The 22,489-nt window shown below is 48.0% G+C and overlaps 2 protein-coding genes across 6 annotated transcripts in view; one reads left to right on the top strand and one right to left on the bottom strand.

Annotated features, from left to right (window-relative positions):
- PLAGL2 (PLAG1 like zinc finger 2) overlaps positions 1–9,320 on the top strand; it is a 14,330-nt gene extending 5,010 nt beyond the window's left edge. For all 4 annotated transcript variants that reach the window (XM_015881789.2, XM_015881788.2, XM_015881792.2 and 1 more), the window contains one exon: positions 369–9,320. In XM_015881789.2, the coding sequence (XP_015737275.1) occupies positions 369–1,590 (1,222 nt within the window). In that variant the 3' untranslated portion in view covers positions 1,591–9,320. The remainder of the gene's footprint in view (positions 1–368) is intronic.
- Positions 8,736–22,450, bottom strand: TM9SF4 (transmembrane 9 superfamily member 4). Of its 2 annotated transcripts, none has more exons than XM_032448612.1 (18): positions 22,421–22,450; positions 18,550–18,663; positions 17,403–17,502; positions 17,128–17,296; positions 16,918–17,047; positions 15,960–16,083; positions 15,690–15,808; positions 15,381–15,492; positions 14,849–14,919; positions 14,163–14,295; positions 13,654–13,735; positions 13,457–13,532; positions 13,186–13,269; positions 12,811–12,986; positions 12,434–12,497; positions 11,852–11,971; positions 11,225–11,314; positions 8,736–10,854 (listed from the first exon to the last, which is right to left on the bottom strand). In XM_032448612.1, exons 1-18 carry the CDS (start codon positions 22,445–22,447, stop codon positions 10,705–10,707), a joined length of 1,941 nt encoding a protein of 646 aa, XP_032304503.1. In that variant the 5' UTR covers positions 22,448–22,450; the 3' UTR covers positions 8,736–10,704. The 2 variants fall into 2 exon arrangements, with proteins under 2 accessions (XP_032304503.1, XP_015737266.1); XM_015881780.2 differs by lacking the exon at positions 22,421–22,450 and adding an exon at positions 21,989–22,108 and having other exon boundaries at positions 10,555–10,854.
- Between the last annotated feature and the right edge of the window lie 39 nt (positions 22,451–22,489).

A 22,489-nucleotide genomic window follows, 5' to 3' on the forward strand; every position in this document is an offset into this window, starting at 1 on the left:
ATGAAATGAAACCAACTCATCAGCAAACAAGCACTTCTTGTCATAAATTTTCGTTGTCATTTCCCCCTTTGATAGCCTCAACGTAAAGAACAGGAACTGAGTAGGCAACTGAAGTGTTTGTCTGCAGAGTTGATGCCTTCTAGGGAGGACAGGTACTGCTGGGACAGCCTCATTAACTGGTGTTTGAAATGCTGTGTTTCTGTGCCTACTGCCCAGGCTGCCAGTTCTGCATCAGTTAGTAGAGTTAAAACGCCAGCTGGGATCTTTATGGAATAAAGCATAGAACATGTGGAACACTTTGAAAAAGTAGGACATGTTCTCTTAGGGGTTGGACACTAGTCTAAACTTTCCCGCTTTTCTCCCAAAAGGCATATGGCCACTCACTCTGCTCAGAAGCCTCATCAGTGTATGTACTGTGAGAAGATGTTCCACCGGAAAGATCACCTTCGCAACCACCTGCAGACCCACGATCCCAACAAGGAGGCCCTCCACTGTCCTGAGTGTGGCAAGAACTACAACACAAAGCTCGGCTTCAGGCGACATCTGGCCATGCACGCTGCCGCCAGCGGCGATCTCAGCTGCAAGGTGTGCCTCCAGACGTTTGAAAGTACCCAAGTCCTGCTGGAGCACCTCAAAGCTCATTCTAGACGAGCTTCTGGTGGAGCAAAGGAAAAGAAGCATCCGTGTGACCACTGCGACAGACGCTTCTACACCCGGAAGGATGTACGGAGACACTTGGTAGTGCACACAGGGCGGAAGGACTTCCTGTGCCAGTACTGTGCACAGAGATTTGGGCGGAAGGATCATCTGACCAGGCACATGAAGAAAAGCCACTCCCAGGAACTGCTGAAGATTAAGACAGAACCAGTTGACATGCTGGGTCTTCTAAGCTGCAGCTCATCTGTAGCGGTAAAAGAAGAGCTGAGTCCCGTCCTGTGTATGGCATCCAGAGACATGATAGGTGGTAAAAGCTTCCCTGGCATGTTGCCTGTGGGCATGTACAGTACGCATCTCCAAACCATGCCAAGCTCAGGGATGCCCCATTCTTTGGTTCCCAATTCTCTTCCAATGGGAATGAGTTATCCTCTGGAATCGTCTTCTCCTATCTCTTCCCCACCACAACCTCCTCCAAAGTATCAGCTTGGATCTACCTCATATTTGCCTGAGAAACTACCCAAAGTAGAGGTGGACAGCTTTTTGTCAGACTTCCCTGGCAGCCTGTCTCTCTCGTCTGGTGAGCCTCAGTCCTCTTCGCCTCAGCCACCTCCTCTGGATGAGGCTTTGCTTTCCAAGAGCCCTGCTAACCTTTCAGAGGCTCTCTGTGCTGCTAACATGGACTTTTCTCATCTTCTTGGCTTCCTCCCCCTAAATCTTCCTCCTTGCAATCCACCTGTATCTTCAGGGGGATTGGTCATGGGCTACTCACAGGGGGAGACACAGCCACTGCTTTCCACTTTGCAACATCAACCTCAAGAATCTCCTGGAACCGGGGCCTCACTGAACTTTGGGCCCCTTCACTCGCTGCCCCCCGTCTTCACCTCAAGCTTGAGCACAACCACGCTGCCACGTTTCCACCAGGCATTCCAATAAGCTGAACATAGCACTGGAGAACAGCTCTTTCAGTCACCCTTCTGTGGAGAGCCTTAAAAACGCACAACTCTTACTTCCCTTTGGGGTCTGAAAGCTTTGCAAAGCTGATTCAGACAGGAGGTTTCTGATCTCTGGCAGGAGCACTTGTAAGACTTAAACAGCAGAAATTTCCATGCCAGTCTCAGTCCTGTACAGAGAAAAGTTTTCATCAAATAGACTGGATATATTTTATCTAATTTTTAAATCTGTGAATCAGGAGCCACACTTAGCACTGACCTTCCCTGAGATCCTGGATCTATGTTCCTCTTTGGGAAGGGACTGTCCCTGAGAAGGAGTGGAGACTCTTTCATCTCGGGCGAAACGTTTGAAGAGTCCAGCTTCCATTTCATGTTATCACACTGCTCTTCTGGCAAAGCAGCTAATACCTTCACATGGAGAAGGAGAAGTCAGGATACCCACTCTGTATGAAGCCAGCGGGGAAGAAGCTGTCCTTCCCCACTACCTCTCATCCTCTCACCCAATGCAGCTTACTCCACCGAATGCAGATGACTCCACATCAGTGTTAAACAAAAGACCGTTTACATACAGAGTTCAGACAGGTCACCTCATTCTTCTTGGCGGAGCCTTTAGGTTAAACTCAATACAGTGAACATTGTTTACACAACACAGTTCTGTTTCCACCGTTACAAAAATAGGAGACACCAGAATACACTGGCCTTATATCTGGTGTAGCTAGAACACTGTTTACATGACGAAGTCAGGTTGCACTGATTTCTCTTCACTTATCACATTTTTCCCCCATGGGGAAATGCATTGCTTTTTGGACCACTTCAGCCTCTGCCACTGTAGGCAGCAGCTTCCTGCATATTTTCTCTGACTATCCACGTGTCAAGGGGATGGAGCAGCTTGCAGAACTTAGCTTATGTTTGTGGTGTACGTATAGAGCCCTTTTAAATATCTCCTACAGGCAAACAGATTGTACATCTATTTTGGAAACCAAAGCATGAGAAAAGGCTGGGCTACGAGGTAGGGGCCAGCAGCTCCAAGTCTTGTCCTACCGGGCAGGGAAGAGAACAAGCTTCAAGCCCCTAGGTTTGCTTTGTTTTTATGAACCACAACCATTCAGCGAGGTCAGTACCTTTTGGCTTACTCATGAAGCAGTCTCAAGAGATGCATGTTCGTTATTTTTTCAACCTGTCCTAGCGTGAAGACATCTAGGAATTGGGAGGAAAATTTGGTCCCAGCTTCATTTACACCCGTCACTGTATTTGAAGCACTTTTCCCAACACTAAGTTCTAACAAATGCTGAAGGCTTAGGCCTGCGGTCACTGTTTCACTTAGAATTTGGTCCCGCTGGCCTTTATGTTCTCTGCTTAAGCCTTGCCTCTAGAAATCTAGTCCTGTTTCCTCCGCTCCCAGTCCTACCTCCCAAATCCTTCGCTACCTAATGAGCTGGAGGGCTGTGCAGCCAAGCATCAGCAAGCTGCTGGGTGTCATTAGCATCTGTATAGTCCCCTGCTCTCACTTTCATGGGCACCGGCATTGAAGGATGTAACACATGGATGTCATTGTCGCTGGATGTTAGTACCTGTTTCTGGTTACAGACACATGGATCTTCATACCTCAGTATGCAGGAACCACTGTAGGCCAATATCAGCCAGGAAATCTGTCAGTATGGTTCTCTATAAATCTAGGAAATGCAAAATCTACCTCTACTCTGTTAGCTCTTTCAGTAAAGCCACATACCGTCCTTGCTCACCTCCCCAGAGCATCCATTTCAGTCAGCGCACATTACCTTTTGCTGAGCCACCGATCCCACAGCCTGCCTGTGCTTATGGGCTTGTCCCCTTCCATTTTACTGAAGAATTTTATTTTTATTTTTAAATTTTAGTTTAGTAATTCTTCCCAGAATGACTTTGTAGTGATCCATTGATTCTCCAAAACATAGATCAGTTGTTTTAGGTTAGCCAGCAGTGCTGCAAATAATACTTCTGTATCAAAATGTAATATAAGATTTATTTACCTCGGCAATATCCTGTGGCAATGATCCCCCTGGGTTTAATGCAGTCCTTCCCTTTCTCCTCTGTAAAATGTTGCCTTTCCAAGTTCAATGAGTGCCTTCTTGTTCTCTATCACAGAAAAGGTAAATAGGGCATCGCAGCAGTCTTCTGTTTACCATCACTGAATACCTCAGCCCCATCTTCTATTGCTTTTCTCCTTGCAAATTAAAGAGTTTCACAGTGTTCCCAACGATATACAAGCCTTAACCCCGTCTTCAGTTTTAAGAGAAATAAATGGTCAGAACGCATCACTTACAGCAAGGGCTGTCAGATTTATGCAATGCCATTGCACACCTTCTTTCCTTTCTGGCCTTCTTGCTTTCTGCCTGCATTGTACTCCGAACAGATGTCATCACTGGAATTCCTTTAGCAGCTGTAGTGGAGCTCAGAGCCAGGCATCTTCCTCCTACCAGTAGTCTGTCAAAGAATAAATGGAACTCGTTTCACTATTAGTTGCACGTGTGGTTTGCTTTGCACAGCTCCTCCAGCAAGTGGACTTGCAATAACGTGAGTTAAATCAAACCTGACAGCAGCAAAGGGAGCACTTTTGCAGACAGCATGCTCAAGGCGATAGCAAGTGTTTGCACTGGAAGCTGGATTCAGTTTCTGTTCCACAACAGAGACTAGCACTTGTAAGGAGTTTGTCAGCCGTTCTGAAATAACAGGCTGCTTCCATTTGGAATGCTAAGCACACAAACATGATTTCCTGAAGCAAATCAGTGGGCAACTTATAACTGATCTGTAAGAAAACAACTTCAGGCTTCTAAGATACACCACTTTGGAATCTAAACTCACTTGGAAGTGTCCACTGAACTACCAGAAAAGTCAGCAAACATCAGCTCAGACAAACCGGTGCTGTTTGTAGATAGGATGCAATGTTGAGTGCTGCAGCACAACCTGCAAAATCGTTCTGTGTATGCACAGAGATCTGTGTGTGAGGGTACAGCATTCATTATGCTACTGGGGCTGGATATCACTGCAAGTCAGCCAGGACAGACAGATGGAGCCATCCTGGGAGGGACAAAATACTTTGATGGAAGAGTTTTTGAAGCTAATTTCAAAGAGGCTAAATGAATACAGGAGACAGCAAGCTCAGCTGAGTTTTTACACTGAGGTGTGACAGCAAAGCTCTTTATTGTAGGCACATTTGTATTAGAAAGGTGTCATCAGACTGAGCCCAAGGGAAGCAACTACAGTGAATAATTGGGCAGAAAGGCTTAGAAACGCTTGGAAGTGTGGCTAACTTGAAGGTTCAAGACTGTGCGGATAGCCAGTATATAGAGCACAAGTCCAGGAAATGACAGGACACAACCTAAGCAACAATTGTTGATCAGAATCTCCCTAAATTATCAAAAAGATGAGGATGTAACATCCCACTAAAACAAGGATTCCTTTTGCTCATGCCAGGTGAGCCCCATCCACAGCAACACTGGCACTCACCTTGCCAGTCCTTCCCAGGCTTACATTTCTGGAGCTGTGTGAGAGTCCAAAGAGCTTTTCCCTATGGAATTAAAGCTTGCTCAAAACCCATTTGTATGAAGGAACAAACACATTAACTTGCAGTTATTTCCAGTGAGTTTCACTTGACAGAATACCTACATTTGTTGTTCTGACAGATCCCGCTCAGCTGGCTCACATCAGTGCCTGCTTTTGAGCCCTGCTGTTGAAAACGTCACTTGGATGGGAATCCCTCCTTCCCTTCTGGCAGATGGATGATCTCAGCTCTTTGTTCCTTAATTCCTTCCTTGCTGACAGGTGAACAGCAGCTGCTTGGGAGATTTCTTGCAGTTCACTGAAAATAAATACAAAAATCCCCATTCCCTTTCTGTGACATTGCTTCGCCTTTGCTGTCTGCAAAGAATCATCCCACAGAGGCAGTTTCTGCTTCTTACAGTTCAGATTTTTAAGAAGAAATCTTCAAAGACTCCCTCCCCATCACCGCTACCTTCTGGCTTCTCTCTAATCAGCTACTCAGGCTCACTCGATTCTCCCTTGGGTGCCTATTTCTCAGTTAATTACTTGAGCCCATTAAGATGCTCTGCCACTACAAAAGGCAAAGTGCACAAACCCAGGCAGAACAGCTCAAACAGAACCACTCCATTAAGACTTTCCAGGCTTCCATCTTTACCCAGAAGGTGCTGCTTTCTGTCACACTCAGCTCATCTGTACTGCTCCCTCAGCTGCCACATGCTTGCCTCACAGATAAGCAGGCTGCTTAGGAGCCCTTCCACGTACCTCAAGCGTTCTAGACCTGCATGTAGGAAGTCTTCTCCCAGGGCATTGCCCAGCAGACTGCCATTCCCACACCGAGCGCTCACCAGATGCTTCAGAAGCAGCTCAAACAGAATTCTTCTTGAATCTGGTTTTTCTCATGTCCATAACAGATCATGTTCTGCACATCTGCACCTGAGGTTTAGCTTTGATTTCCTATTGGAAGCATGATTTGCTTCTTACGTGCACAGGTAGTTTGCATGCTCTGCACTGTGTGCTCGTGGCTGAAGCCAGGTCTTCCCCAGTCCTTCCCACTAGTGCTCAGAGCCAGCATTGACACTGGGGTACCTTCTGTGTACTGGGGGGTCACTGTGACAAGGCACTGCAAAAGAAAGTAATGTGGAATTTGGACTATTAGATACATCAGTTCTTCATTTTTAGTTAGGGAAACGATCCTCAGTAAGAAAACATCTTGTTAACACGCACCCCGCTTTAACTGTTACCTTCCCCTTCATTCTCACCATCTGCTTCACATATTCTGTCATTCTTTGGAACTACTATGCAAGTAGACAACCAGGTCTGATGGTGAATGTACCAAGACAACAAAGAGAAAGCTGTGCAAAAACCTAATGGACAGGGAGAGCTCAGCACAAGCCCAGGTCAACAGGCCCACAGCCCATCCCTGTGTGACCAGAGCTGCTGCTCCCCAGCACCCCCTGCTCCGGGCTGCTGCACAATGCAGTACTGGTGGAAGCCAGTCCTGAGCTCACACCTCCTCCTCGCCCTACTGAGTGCCTGAGCCTTGGCTTTTTTTCGTGCTAGGGGTCCCTAATATCTAGCAACTATTTTTAGAAAGTTTGTTTTGTAATATTTGTACTGGTGTTTTACTTGAACGAGGATATTCAACAACAGTGACAAGAAAAAGTAGAGATCTCTGCCCTCAAGGTGGGCGCAGAGGAAACCTGTGGAAGCTGTGAAGATGCCCATTGGGAAGCAGTTGTGCTTCAATAGTGCTGCAAAACCACAAGGAGAATCCCAGCACCAGGGAATATCACCACAACTGGGATTACCTGCAGCCCAAGTTCTGCTCATCGGAGGCTCAGCAGATGGAGGGCAGAGCACGATCTGGAGCTCACCAACATCCCACTCTGATTGGGATTCCCTTGGATTCCAGCTAACGGCAGCTAAAGGCAGGGATGCCCCATCACTGTGCTGCAGTTCCTCTTCTCTGGTGCTGCATCTCCCCACTGCTGCCCAAGCCAGAAGCTTCCCATGGGTACAGCCTGATGTTTTTCTATAAAGAAACTTACTAGCACTTTTATACACAGCAAATAACCTCTTTTAATGGAGTATTTTGAGGGGCTATAAACAAGGTTTTTTTAATTGTAAAGAACTAAATCAAAATGAAGTGCCATTAGGAAACGTACAGGTCAGAATTAAAATCAGCGCTTTCATCGTGTTGCAAAATGAAGTTCAAATTGAGAGCTTTGGTTTTTTTTCTTTCAATAAGGAAGTTGTTTATTAAAAGCATTTGGATCATGCAGCTCGGGTACTGTCATGGAGGGGGATGGGGATTGGGTTGGTCTGGTGCATTAAGGCAAGGCAGAGATCCAGTTTCCTACACAAACACACAGGCTTTGACATTTCTTTCAGTCACAGAATGAGACCCAATGAAGGACGCAGTGCTCTGCCTGGACAGCCAGTATCATCCTCCTGCACTAAGGACAAAGCCATTTGTTACACAGTGCTGGTCCCTTGGCTCCACAACTACCAGCCCACACAAAAGCATCACAAAGCACCCAGACATGCTCAGCTCCTCGGGATGGTGCTGAACCAGAACCAAACTTACAGCTCAAATCAGGAGCAGCTGTTAGCAGGAGCTGGGGTGGGACTTTGCCAGTGGGGGGCAGGATGCTGCCCTCCGGAATTGCTTCTCGGGATAAGGTGTAAAAGCCAACAGCTGTTTTCAATGCCCAGACACTTTTCTGGGTCTGATCTCGTTCTCATCCCTATCACAGAAGGGTGAGATGTGCCCATTGCCCCCCTCAGCACTCACCTCCCCTCTAACACTGAACACAATGGAGATAGCTAGCACCACTTCTGCATCCTGCTCAGCAGCACAAGCATCAGGCTCAGCACAGATTGTCCTGGTGGTGGAGCTGCAGCCTCCCTTCACCCTTTGAGAACTGACTATGCCAATGACTTTTTGGGTTTTGATTTTATAAATTCAAGTATTTCCCACACTGATCTTAGCAGCTGATCAGCATCAGACATTCAGCAGCCACTGATGCCAACAACCCCATAACCTGCTGCTCACATGCATCGCTGTTGGGCAGAACAACCTACAGCGATCTCACTACCCCCTCCTTCACTGCCACCTTTGGAGGAACCTTGCTGCTCTTTTCCCCACAGCAAAAACAGACAAGAAAAGGTAAAGACATCGAGCTGAAAACTAACAGCAAAGCCCACCTTCCACCAGCACCCACACACCACAGCACGAGCAGAGGCGGTGGCAGCTCCCTGCCTGCTGCCATGCAGCCCCTTTGCAGGCACAGCGCTCTCACCATCAGCTGCACAAATCGCACCGACACAAGCAAATGGAGCTGCAAACCATCTGACAACGCAGCACATGACAGCTGTACCACAAAGAACAAGTCAGAACACCTTGGCCAGTGGCAGCTTCAGGGCAACATGCAGGATTTGCAGTGCTGGGAGGAATCTCGCTGCTCCATTAGGTTCTGGAGGAAAGATAGGATGGAAGAAACCAGAACCCCAAGGTCTGCTAATGAGAAAGGCATTCAAAGAGCACAGGGGTGTCTGGACAGGCAGAGTGCAATGGAAAAAAAATCAAAGAGGTGACTTAGGAGAACCCAGAACAGGACAACGGCAGATTTATTTACAGTAGGACACAAAGAATACATACATTAATTAAAAATTACAAATACAGAGAAAACGCTTTTAGGGGAAAGGACAGAAATCAATGCTGGCTGAGCATCCCCACCGGAGCGGGGATAGCAAAATAAACCCAAAATCTCAGAGAAAGATCTTGAATCAGAAGTGCTGCAGGGCTCACAGGACAGCTGGCTTGTGTCCCCTGCTCTCTTTTCCCATCCTTGATCCCTGGCTGGGCAGACTTTGGTGTGGTGGGGGGCTGAGGAGGAGTCAGAGAGGCTGGAAGCTCCCTGTGGGGAGCAAGGCCATTGCTAAGAGCCACGGGTCCTTGTGTGGACCTGATGGAAACCCTTAGGGCAGTCTAAGTTAAGGAAAGGAAACCCAAAGCCCTCAAGTGTCTGCAGTGGTGCTGGTTAACAAGGAGGGCTTGGGACAGCTCTGGATTGGCATAGCATCACCTGGGGCAACTGGTCAGTTGGAGATGTCACTTCTTGCTACACGAAGAAGCAAAAGGGAAATTTCCATAGCTCTCATGGGAAAATAAAAAATCAAACCGAAACAATACCACCATCACCTCCATCCCCATAGCCCTGACTGAATCCAGCTACTCTGGGGATGGAGGGAGCCTTCACTGCAGCATGGAAGCTTTTTACCAGTAAACATTGCTTAGATTATCAAAACAACATATCTAACCTCATTTAAAATGAGCTTCCCATGGGTTTAATCAGGCATCAAACCACAGAAAAAGAGGAGCCCATGGCAGAGAAGCCTGCACTGGCTGTCCCAAAGGGCTTAAACCATCCTGTAGAAAAGAGCAAAATACAGCTGAGGGAGTGCAAGCTTCCGTTCCCTGGAGGTAGAGAATCTAAGAGAGGAGAGCAGCAAGAGCAGCTGGAATGCAGGGCAGGTAGTGAGACAGCTGCTTCTGGCAATGGGAGAGCTCCTGGGGGCTGCTCCCCGTCCCCAGCCCTTCTGCACAGCCACACACCTTGCTGTATCTGAGGCCCAACACTGTTTCAGATCACTTGGCACTAACACAGCAGCAGCACAGACCTCTCTCACTGGGCTCTGCATAACCCCCACAGGGCTCCCGGGAAAGAAATCTGCCCATTTCCTCACATGGCTGGAGCAGAGTAGCTGCTGATGTACCAAAGCCTTGCACATCCTGCTGCCAGCATGTCCTCGCACAGCCCAATCCCACAGCAGCACGCTCTGCTGCACCTTCTGGAAGAGGGGAACATCCCCTCCCAGCCCTTCCAGCAGATGCATCCCAAGCAGCCCACGCTGTCCAAAGGCCAGAAGCTGGGAGAAGCGATGCTGTCAGTTGAAGTTCTCCAGCTCTTGGGGTGAAATTGCACTTCCTGGGCTCTGAATGGCACCTCCATCCAATTGTAAACAAGCCGAAGCCAGAACTTGGTGATGAGAGCTGGGTGAGCTGGGTCAGCCTTCTGGGATCCTTTCGTTTTGCAAGTCAAGCTCCCTCTTCTGCACAGACACAAAGGCAGGAAGGAAACTCAGTCTGATACTTGTCCGAAGTCTCCCTGAATCCTAGAGCACCCCAGGGGCTGGATGAAAATGTTTTCACAAGTGTTTCCACTGCTGTCTTAAATCCATTCATCATCAACAGAAAAAAAACCAAAAAGAATTAGCAAAAAAAGGGGTTTACTTATACAGAGGGATATTTCTTTGCTAAAAAACTCCCTCAAATCTCAAACAGGATAATAAAGTTAAAATGGAAGGTATCTACAGACCCCTTTTCCCCCCAGAAGTAGCCCAGAATCCATGTACACTGTGCCAGAAGTTACATTCCAAAACGAGGAGTTATTTATTTCTCTTGTCACTCTCCCATTGGATTTTGTTTCCACGAAAGCACTGGGAGAAAATGTCCTCCTCGCTGCCAGGAGGACACACGGATTGAGAAGTGTCTGTTTTCTGCTGGGTCTGTGCATCTTCAGTCTATTTTCACTGCGGCGTAGATCTTCCGGACAAACATGTAGGCTGCATAGAAGCCAATGGTGCCAGTGAGGAGCCAGAAGGACAGGACCATAAGGGTGGTGTAGCCGAAGTATAGTAAGGAGGGAATGAACTCGACAATGTCCAGCTAAAACAGAACAGGAGGGGAAAAAAAAACCCAAGTGAAACCAAGTTCAGAGGTAACATAAGTGAACTTCCAAACCAGCCAACACCCTCCACAAGGGGGCATTCAACAAAGAAGAGGAAACCCTCTGCTCCATGTATTTCAGCTGAACAGAAAAGACATCCCCTTGGAGGGAGGGCACTGCAAGCAACTGATTGCTCCACACAGGTAACCCAGGCACTTAAACCTCCTGTCTGCTTTGGAGGTGTTAGTGCAGCTGGCAGGTCAGCTGCCTCGTGCTTGCATAGGGGCAGACTGGGTGGTCCCACTATTTCCCTTCCCAGACCCAACAATCTCCTCTAGAAAAGTGCCACTTTAAGAGGGACAACGATACCTTGTTCACAAAGTAGAAGACAGCGTAGATGAGCACATAGAAGGCAGATCCTCCAGACACCAGGAAGGTCCTCCACCACCAGCGGTAATCCTGCCAGGGTAAAAAGCCTCAGCATTATCCCACAGGGTTCCTTTGTCATCAGGGCCACTGGGTCAGGGGAAATGTAAACTTATGGGGACAGGGAGGATATCACTCATTTTCCTTGAAAGGAAAGCACAGTTTGAGCATGGGGAGCTACTTTGGCACAGAGGTATCTCCAAACAAAGGATGAAAAGCTGTCAGTGAAACAGAACCAGGTCAGTATCACAGCACTGGCTAACAAAGAACATGGCTCAGCCTCCAGCCCTGTATTTCTCTTTGGATGGGATGAAATGAAACTCCTTTTTTGAGATGTCAGCTCAAAATATCCTGTTCTTAGCGGGATTTCTCGTATGAAACCACTGCTCCCAATCCCAGAGACATCAAGTAGCTTCAGCTCTCCTTAAAGCACTAAAAGCCACTACAACCACACAGCTGGGCCACCCTAAGTTTCTGCTAAGCAGCAATAACACAACCTGTGCTGTTCCAGAAGCAATCATGCACCCTGAGTTACTGCGAGTACAACAGAGGACATGGAGGAAATCTCACCTCAGCACAAAGCTGGAAGTACACCATGACAATGCTGATTTGGGAGCACGATACCACCAGGATTATAAACACCAGGAAGAGAAAACCAAAAAGGTAATAGAACTGGTTCTCCCAGATTGCCTGAAACAAAAACACAGCAGAAAATTGTTTCCATGCTACTGTAACCCATCAGTGAGTGTAAGGCCACCTTTGGCATCTCATTCTTCGCCATCACCTCCCTAGCAATGGCACAGCAACTTCCTCTGTGTCCACAGAAAGGTGAGAAATGAGTAACAACTGGAACAGCTCAGCTGTCCCAAAGCCAGGATTTCTCCCTGACATAGCGTTGCATCAAGTTTCATCTTCACCACCATCCTTCACATCTCTCAAGAAGGTTCTACAGACAACTCCGTGTGCTTTCAATAAGAAGAGAGTCTGAAGAGATCCAGCTCACAGCTCTCCCTAAGGAAAATACTGAAAGGGCCTGGAGGGAAACTCTCAGCCCTCAGTAAGTACAGGAGAATGAGATCACTCCAGGCGGGTGCCCCCTCCCTTCAGCACAAGACAAGTCCCATTCAGAAACAAAGTGGGTTAAATGCTTACGCTGAAAATGAAGAACAGCTCGATGAACATGGCTCCGAAAGGCAAAATACCAGCCATGAGAATCCTACAGAGAGAGAAAGGAGAGAGGAAAAACCTTAAGCAGCACAATACAACTGTCTGGCTGTTAGAAGCTCCCTGTAAGCACCCAGAGCGCTCCTACCAAAAGCTCTACCGCTCCAGTGAGTGTTAGAATAAGTTTCATACAGTCAATGTCAAAACTTTTCCCATTGTTGAGCACATGAAACAGATCCAGATTTAATCTCTAATGCTGCATTACTAAAGAAAACGCATCTGTGATCTGCCCACATGCAGATGCCAGCAGAAAGGAGGCTGAGAGAACTATGGGGAAGGGGCTCAACTCACCACATGGCACTCACCCAACAAATTTGTTCATATACCACCTCTGCTCTGGGATCTGCCTGGGAATCTGATTGGTCCGTACAGGATTGTCATAGGGCTGTTTGCGAAATCCAAAGTAGTAGCCCAGGTAGACCAGGGGCAATGAGATCCCAAACCACATGCAGAGCAAGGCCACCATGGTAGGGAAAGGCACCTGGAATCACAGCAAGAGTTACAAACACAAGATCACTTCCTACCCTGGAGACTGAAGTCACTGGCCAGGCCAGCTTCAGCCAGCTACTGCACTGGCACCCACAGTTAGAAAGACAGTGTGAAAGCAGGAATCTCCTGACAGCACAGTCACACACTTCACACTCCAACAGGCTCCAGAGATGAAGTCAGAAGTTACCTACCGCTCCAGAGGAGTGTTTTCCCCAGATGAAACAGTTCAGGACAAAGCAGATACCAAAGACGACACCTGGATACAAGGTAGCTGTCTGCAAGAGCAAGCAAAAGTCAAGAGAACACACGTGGCTTATCAACCAGAGCCCACAGCTGGGATGAAGCATCCTGTTTGCTGCAGCACTAATACACGGCAGAGGGGTGTGGGTAGGATCTCAGACAACCCATAGACCTTGCTATCATCAAACCTGGACAAGTAGCACGGAACACTAAGAGACTCACACAAAAGGCTCCCTTCTTCCATCGATGTCCTTTCAGAGTCCGGTACAAGCGGCCAGCAAAGAATCCACCAAAAACCCTGGACAGAAACAAACCAGTACAAAGGAAATGAGTTTTCATTGCTGTAAATAGGGTGGGAAGAAAAGGGGAGCAGAGAGACGGGCAGGACAGCTCTGCTGCAAGAAGCAGTGGCCACCTACCCCATGAACATGAAGAGAAAGCAGGCAGTTGTCATCAGTGCACCCCGGCTAGAAGGCGACAGCATCCCCAGCATTGCAACAACTGTGGAAGAAAAAAGGACAGAGTTGAGTGGCTCTGATACACATGTGCTGTACTGCATCAGGAGGACAGCAGCCATCCCACATACAGAGCGCAGCTGCCTGGGATCACTGCCTCCATCACAGACCTCATTTCCTTCAAAGCTTAACATACCCACAGCTCCAGCACCGGCAGAGAGAGCCACAGCTTTGATCTCAAGCTGCAGACCATGTTTTAACCTCATCTTAGCCAGGTATTTGAGCAGGTGCAGCTCAGAATGCAAAGCACGTGTGCAAAAGCCTCTCAGCCCTCTATCAAACAGTGCAGGGTTGATCAAGGAAGCAGCCTTGCTATTTCCCCCAAGCTAATGTGAGCACTGATTGAAGTTGCAGTCTGGAGCATTGTTTCTCTTCTCATTACACAGCCACTCCAAGCAACACGTGCCACTTACAGATGACAATCAGGATCATACAGAAGAGCTGAATTCCAGAACCCAGGAGAGAGCTGAGGATCATAGGATACTGTGGAGGCCTGAAAACATCTCCATGCACAAGTTTCCAACCAGATTCCTCCATGGTATCTTCCTGCAGCAACAAGAAAAGAAAGTATTCAATTACAGCCCACCAGTGCAAATGAAGGTCCTATCATAGCCACCCCAATAGGTTGACTTCCTTATAGCCAGCTCTATAGAACTGTATTACTCTAGTTAAGAAATTTCTTTTCTCTTGGGCTTAAAGTGGTTAAGACCTAAACTGCCAGTGTCAAGGCACACGTTTACCAAACTGACAGCAGGCAGCACCTGGCTCTGAAAACATCTGAACTGGTAACTCTTATTGGATACAGGGTAGAAAAGGTGCCACAGAATAGTTTGGGTTGGGAGGACCTGTAAAGATCACCTCACCTCCCTCCCCCTCCCACCATCACAGGTAGGGACATCTTTCACTAGACTGGGTTGTTCAGTGCTCTCTGTCCAGCCTGGCTTTGAATGTTTCCATTGATGGTGACAGCACATAACAGAACTGCACTTCCCATCTTCAGAGGAAAGAGGTAACTACATCCACATCTTCAAACCAGATTCCTGCTGATCTGTGCCCCCCTCCCTCACCCTGATCCCAGCCCCAAGAATAAATGTCATACAATGTCATCTTCCTTGTTGTAGTTGGCTATGTCCTTCCGGAGGGTGCGAATGATGATCATGCTGAGAATACCTGAAAACAAATACAATTTAGCTCAGGGGCTCCTGTGTGGCCCTGTGGCCGCACAGCATGAGAGCAGCATTGATCCCACCAACACAGACAGATCTAACTAGGAGAGAAAGCCATGAGTCATGACTTTTCTCCCCCAGCCTACAGCAAAACCAGAAACAAAACCCCAGGGAGCAGAAAGGCGGCTATTCCAGCACAAACAGGGCACTGTGGTTTTTCTTTTGTTGTTTTTTTTTCTTTAAACCACACTCATTCTACTATCTCAGCTGCCCTCTTCAGAGAGCAGACCCTGATAGAATGCTGCCCAAGCCAGAAGGATTTAAGTGTGCTAATGTCTATTTCCTGCCCCTTCTGATCAGGCTTAGACATAAAACACCTTCCCCAGGCTACCTGCTGCTGAGGATTAAAGAAAACTCCCTGCACATACATGGTAACACCGCCTTCACCCCACACATCTCACTCACCTGAAAGGAAAAAGACGACCACAACTGAGTTAATGATAGAAAACCAATGGATCTGCACATCACTCATGGTCAGGTAGGTGTCCCAGCGGGATGCCCATTTAATGTCACTTTCCTGAAAGAACAGCAATACGTGACCAGAGGCCCTTCAGACACCCCAGAAACACCACTGCCCCATGTCTTCTCACAGCAGCACATTCCCAGTGTCTTCCACGACACCCATGTTGTGGCACACTCAGAGTGCTAACTGCTAACAAGTCAGTGCTGGGTAGGGGTGGCCAGCTACCAGCCAGCTTCCATCTTCTCCCTCACCTCCCAGTGGACGGAATAGGTGAACAGCAACTGGTTCTCCTTGGTGGGGTCTATTTCCTGAGGGGCAGAGCCTGTTGCTTCAGGCAGGGTGCACATACCCTTCTCATCAGCCTTCAAGTCTGTAAAAGAATATATGGTATGCACTAGGTCACCCTCCCATCCAAAGCACCATATCTCCACTGATCATCCTGGCCCCACATTCAAGGATCCATGCTGCTATTAATCCAAATACTGCAGGGGAATCCCTTCCCCTCCCTCAAAGTCTCCCACCTTCTAGTTTAATGCTTTGGGGAATCACTTCAAAGCGCACGACTCTGTAGGTGGGCTCCTGGTTTTCTTCCACGTCCTCTCTGTGGTAGTAAAGGATGAAGGAGAGGTGGTTGTGCAGGTAGAACTACAACAGATTGACAGTAAATAAAACGTCAGCAACCCAAAGAAAGAATAAGGACATTTTAGAAGCACGTGGAGAAAGCTAAGGAAGAAAACTAAAGACTCCAGATGTTCCCAGATACATTGTGCTACAGCTCAAGATCAAACTAACACTTTCCAAGGCCAAAAGAACAAGAGGAGAAATCAAGTTTTGAAAAGGTGACAACTCAATGACTCCAAGCATCAGTGACAATGTTCCAGCTTATTTCTGGCCAAGACAATATGTTAGATTCACATATATCTCAGCTGTGCATTCAGTGAAAACTTCAGTAGCAAAAGAGCCACAGAATCGACGTTGGAAGGACTTCAGTAGCCACAGCCTTGAGTTTTCTGCTTCCTTTCTCTATCAGATAAACATTAATTAGTCTGTGGCTGCTCACAGCTGTCCTAAGCTTGCACTTTCAATAGGCTCTGATATCACCTACCACAGGAACAAAGTACAGCGACATTAAGCAGGCACAGCAGGTTTGAGCTTACACTCAAGTAATAGAGCTGTGTGTGCAGCTGATCACTGACTGTGCTGAACAGATGCATCTGTTAAGTCAAAGAGCTGATCTTCAGAGCACGCAATCAAAGAAATAACCTGCAGGAGTCCACATGCTCAATTTCCATTTGCAGGCTTGGGAAGCTGCTCCTAGATGCCTACAAATAGGAAGCAGCTCTGTTTTGTGAAGTTTGCCAGTGCCTTTATTTTCTTTCCAATATCTCATAGCCTTTCCTAACCCCTAACTATGTTTCTTTTACAGAAAGACACCCACAGCTCCTCCAGGCACCCTCAGACAACATCCAGATTCTCTACCTTGTTCCCATCCAAAAACCCGAGCCTGTATCCATGCTCGAACTGCACATCCTTCTCCTTCTTCTTTTCCTCTTCCTCGCGATTGGAATAAAACTCCAGCCTTGTTGCCACAGGTAGGTTATCAGCAATGCTGAAAACACAGATTTCAGATCAAACTTGTCCACAGCACAGAATCCCCACCGACACAAATCCGTGTTTGAGATGACTCACAGGTGGACATAGTAATCTTCCCTTATCCGCTCAGCCACCAACTTGCTCTGCTCCACCGTCAGAGTGACCGGCTTGTTGGGAAAGTTGCACAGAACTTCACATTTCTTCTCTACGTTCATGAAAACCTGGAAAGGTGTGTTTACAATTCGATCCCCTCGGAGAACCTCACCTGGAAAACAGGGAAATAAGGGCAGGTTGAAGACTGGTACTGCCCCACATTCGCAGTGCACTGTACAGCTGGAGTGACGAGAGCCTTCTCATGAGCAGATACATACCAAGATTCTCAGCTTTGTATGTTATCTCGGTGGGCTGGCAGAAGGGCAATGAGTAATACTCATATGGTAGCTGGGTTCGTGAGCTGGTGAGCTTCACAGCCTGGAGGAAGAAAGGAAGAATTATCCCTGTGACAGAACCCACTTTCTTACCCTCCTGACATCAGCCAGAAGCTGAAGTTCCCTTCAAGAAACATCCCATACAGCTCACTCTTGGAAGCTGTAAGAACAGACAGAAGGCCCTTGCAGAGCTACAGCTTTCTTTCCTTCTGCACAGTTCCAAGCTGTATATTCTCTACAACTTAGTAGCATTTAATTCGCAGAGAAAGCCTTGAAGAAAGGAGCACGGTGGATTGGTTTCACAACTTTATGGCTCAGTAAAGTCCCACAGAACAGAAACGAGCTTCAAAGAAATTCAAGGGTCAAATTTCATGTGCGACTGCAGATATTTCCTTTAAAAAAATAATAGAAATAAAACCCATGTCACATTGGACCTAGAGGTTTGGCTTCTGGAAACACAAAGAGTTGAGCAACTTTTGTCTTTGGAAGCCACCAGATTGGGAAGACAAAGGACAGTGACAAAAGCCAAAGGTTTTTGGAGAGTTCTCACAAATCACACCGCACAGGGGAAGTGCAGAGACACTGCAATAGCCAGGGCCACAGTTGCTCATAAAAACAGGAGTGTTTTGTAATGCAGCCAAGCTCATTTATTGGAAGGGCGCTGGCAAACACGCTGACTTGCCTTATCACTTGAGGAAGCATTTGGCTCATGTAATCCCTTTGAGAACAACCATTCCAATACCTCCTCCTTCCAGGAAGCTTACAGTAGCCACAGGCAAATCTCATTTGCTTAAAAATAGCCCAGACTGCAGCCATAGAGCAAGTTGTGCTGTGGGAGCCTCAAACCTCAGCATCCCCAGGGGTGCTGGATTTTGCTGAGACAGAGGCCACAGCTTTAGAAAAATAAATGAAAAGGGCTATAAATTGCTCATGCTTGAAAACAAGGCCTGGCTTCCTCCTGTATGGCAGAAGCAGTTCCAGCAGCAGCAGCACTGCACAGGAACAGCTCTTCAGCAAACTGGGGCTGTAAGATCCACCACACTCAAGAACAAACGTCTGTACTTGGAAAGGGTTTATTATGGTTTTCTACCTTGATTTCTACAGGATCGTTCCAGTGGAAGTTGATAGGAGCCACACCAGGCACGTAGAAAGAATCTGTACCATGAAGCCACAACAGCAAGAGCAGCAAACACTTTAGCCTTTCCTGCAAAAAGATGAAATATTAAAATACAATACAAGCATCAGAACATCATTGGTGGAGGCCAACGCGACTGAAAGCACTTGTCCCAGACATTAAAATGAGAGTTGAGCAATAAAACATGAGTTAATTCAGAAAAGTTGTTAATGTTGGCTCTCATTGAGCACCTTCAGCTCTCTGCTTCTTCACATGCAATTAGGAGAGTGTTGGCTTTGCTCAGCTACAAGACAGCCATGTTTATCCATACTCTGCTTTGTATAGCAGGTTACCAGAGAACAGGCATTAACCCTGACGTGTATTCCATCAGCTCTGTGAGTCAGGAGCTGCCCTGCACCATTACCTGCTGCGCTCAGCATCACAGCTCACAGCACCCAAAGGGGCTGCTCACATCCCTGTTTCCTGTGCTTCACTAAGTTCTGCCTTCTGTGATCATGTAAAAGAAAGCTGTGACTCTGAGCCATCAGGAAGAGATGTCCCAGGCAGGTGAGCACAGCCTGTCACCAAAGTGCCTGATATCCACTGTACAATATTACTTAGCAAAACATAAGCAAAATCAAAACCACATTCCTTGGTAATCCTTGCCATGACAGGCTTGGAAGATGAGAAAAATAAGGACAGACCCTTGGAAGGCACTCAGGAGACACACAAGCACATAGAAGATGAATTGGTGATAATACCTATGGCAAAAGTCAGGCTCTTGGATATGGATGATGATGACTGAGGTGGTACCAGGAAACAGAGAAGATGACAGGGGGATTACAAAAACCACCACCAGGAAAAGTTATTTGGGCCATGAAATGGGAACACCACTATGCAACAGGTGGGATGGAGCTCAAAAGTGACACTGGAAGGAAATACATGTGATGCCTGAAGCCTTCCTCATCAGCTTTGTTGCCATATTCACTGATCAGCTTCCTCTCCTCCAGCTGAAGAGAAAAGCTTAGCAATACCAACACAGATACACAACAAAACATCTGCACAAGTCCTGGGCCTGGCCAGGCAATCTCTCATCTGCAAGATGCCCACAGGACAGAACACCACCTGGGCAAGACCAAAACGAGCATGACAGAACCCTGCTTATCACATCCCCTGGTGAGGACCCCAGCACCATGCAAAGCACAGAGCCTTAGCAGGGACACAGACACTGAACTCAGCACCTGAAGCCTGTGGGACTCATAATGAAAGAATCTGAAAACATGACAATCCATTCCAATAATTAACCTTAGAGCAAGCCACTTAACTGTGAAAGTAAATTAACTGGAGCCTTTCTTACAGCTGTCCTAACACTGCATTTCTTGTCCCATGCACAGCGTAACACTAAAACGTGATGGAAAGTACAGCGATAGTAGAGGGGTGGCAAAGTCTTTGGTTGCAGCAAATGAGGAAAAGCCCAAACGCAGCAGCTGTGGATGCAGAAATGAAGGAAAGGAACTGCCTACACTCAAAAGGTCTCAGGTACACAGGGACCTCCAACAAGATCCCCTCACCTGCACTGCCAACACTTAAATGAAAGCTGGAAAGGGTGGATCCTGGCTCCAGCCCTTCTGGTCACTCAGATGCATTGCTTACACCTGAGCTGCCCTGGGTTGGCTCTGCCTTCCCACCAGGTGCTCCATCACTGCTTCAAGCCATGACTCAGCATCTCCAGCACACACAGCCACAAACAGAAGTTCACACAAAAACCCTCTTCAAGAAGGTACTCCTGGGTAACTATCACTGGGCTTAATATGTGCAAGCTATTCCAGGACAATGTTTCTTTGATTTATCTCACCTAGAAAGACCCGAACAACACTGCCTTTTTTTCCTGCAAATTCTCAAAAGAGTTTTGTAAGTATTGGTTCCCAGTTCAACCACATTTGTGAACGTGGTGCAGTATTTTCTTAAAGGGAAGAAAACAAAGTAGGAAACGAGAAAAGCAGGCAGCGTATGAATGAGATGATGGATATATGAAAAAGAAGGGCAGAAGATGCATTGAACAGGAGAAATTAAGAGCTTCCAATCTTTACTTTTGAGGAAAGCCAAGGAGAGCAGCCCGTGCCTGGCCATTTGTCCAACCATTTGTCCAGCCGGATGCACAAAGCTCTGATCCCAATTACCACATCATTCCAAAGTTCCTGTGACCACAACCGCTTAAAGCTCACACGGTGTCAGAAAGGGAAGGCAGAACACAATGCTCAAACATGCAGCAAGAAATAAACCCCCACAGACAACAGAGAGCACCTGGGCTCTCTCCACATGCACTCACTCACCAGAAAGCCACAGGATGAGCCCAGCATTACCAGCACCTGCTCACTGCCCTCCCTTGCTCATTGTGACCCTGACAACTGCTTGCACAGATTCATCCTTATCACGCTCCTGCCCAGCCCATGCTTGCACCCAGAGGAGTTATTGAAAGCCTTTAGGAAGGAGACAAGTGCTGCATTCACGTCGATCTCAGAGAGCCCCTTTGAGACCAGGAGAGTTGTCAGCAGCCTTTGCTGCCTTTCACAGAAGGAGGCTACAAAAAAATGCCCTATCCCTGGAGGGATCCAAGGCTGGGTTGGATGGGGCCCTGAGCAACACAATCCAGTGCTGGCAATCAGCCCAAGCAGGAGGTTGGAACTGAACGATCATTAAGTTCCCCTCCAACCTAAGCCATTCTATGATACCCCCAAGAGAACCACCTCCAATGCTCCTCACTGCCTGGGAGGCAGCCAGCAGAGCACGGTGGTATTAAAGCCAAATGAATGACAGCCTCCACTTCCATACAGTGCCCACATAAGAGCAGGTTCTGTACCAGCACACAGCCCCTATGCACAGCCCTGCTCCTGCACTGCTCCACCAGGGCACTGTCCTTCCATGCTGCTGGGGATGAAGGCTGCTGTCACGAATGACCGTATGTTTCCTCCTGCACACGGGGGCCCTGACACTCACCCACATCAGTGGATTCTCCACCAGAAACAGCTCCGAGGACTTGAGGAGTAACTCAATCATTAAAATATAACCATAATAATAAAGGAAAGAGAGAGAAAGGAAATGAAAGCACGCAGCCAGCACCAGCACTGGGGATGGTGCACACAACCGACCCGGGGCAGCTCGCTACCAGGACGGCACCGGACCGGAGCAGTGCAGCACCGGGCTCCGGTTCGGTCCGTGCCCTCCATAGCCGACACCGCCCCGCAGGGCCGCAGGGCCAGCCCGGGAGGCAGCGAGGCCGCAGCCGGACTCGGAGCACCATCCCCCGCCCGGACAGCGCACGAGGAGCCGTGAGACCACGGGCGGTACCGGCACCGCACCACGACCCGGACCCGCCGGACGGAACCAGCACCGCCGCCACCGCCGCGGCACTCACCACCACCGCCGCCATCTTGGATCCACGTGTCGGTACCGACGTCAGCGGAAGCGGCGCGTTATTGGCTGCCCCGGGTCGGTCCGGTGCGATAGAACCGGGCTGGTACCGTGCAGCATTGGGGTACCGTAATGATTTATTGAGTGCAACAAGAAGCGTCTCAAAGCTGATATTACAGCCGGCCAACAGCGCTGTGTGTCCCCATGTGAGCCCAAAAACAACTCTCCCTCTCTGCTTCTATCCTAAACGTCACGTCGTTAAATAATAAGAAACCAGAAGGATAAAATGAGTGTGTAAGGAACGGTCATTGCTTGTGCCAGCCTGGAGGAGCAGAACCTTGGCAGCCATGGGCCCAGGGGGGGCTCAGTGATCCCTATGGGTCCCTTCCACCCCCCATGTGGTTCCATGATGTTATTGAGGTGTGATCAGTCCCACCGTGTGTGTATCCATCACGAGTGCCATGAGAGCTGCTCTATCTATGCCTGTTTCTGGTACTGTTCTATG

Source organism: Coturnix japonica, chromosome 20 (genome assembly GCF_001577835.2).
Source record: "Coturnix japonica isolate 7356 chromosome 20, Coturnix japonica 2.1, whole genome shotgun sequence".
In the NCBI taxonomy this organism is placed as follows: domain Eukaryota; kingdom Metazoa; phylum Chordata; class Aves; order Galliformes; family Phasianidae; genus Coturnix; species Coturnix japonica.

Bases quoted from the DNA above. Each gene is read 5' to 3' on its own strand.
- TM9SF4 (XM_032448612.1), bottom strand. From the start codon at position 22,447: ATGGCACTCGTGATGGATACACACACG. The intron at 18,664-22,420 runs GTGGGACTGATC...ATCTTTTTGCAG, and splicing joins TCGTGATGGATACACACACG to GAAAGGCTAAAGTGTTTGCT. The intron at 17,297-17,402 runs GTATGTATCTGC...CCTGTTTTCCAG, and splicing joins ATACAAAGCTGAGAATCTTG to GTGAGGTTCTCCGAGGGGAT.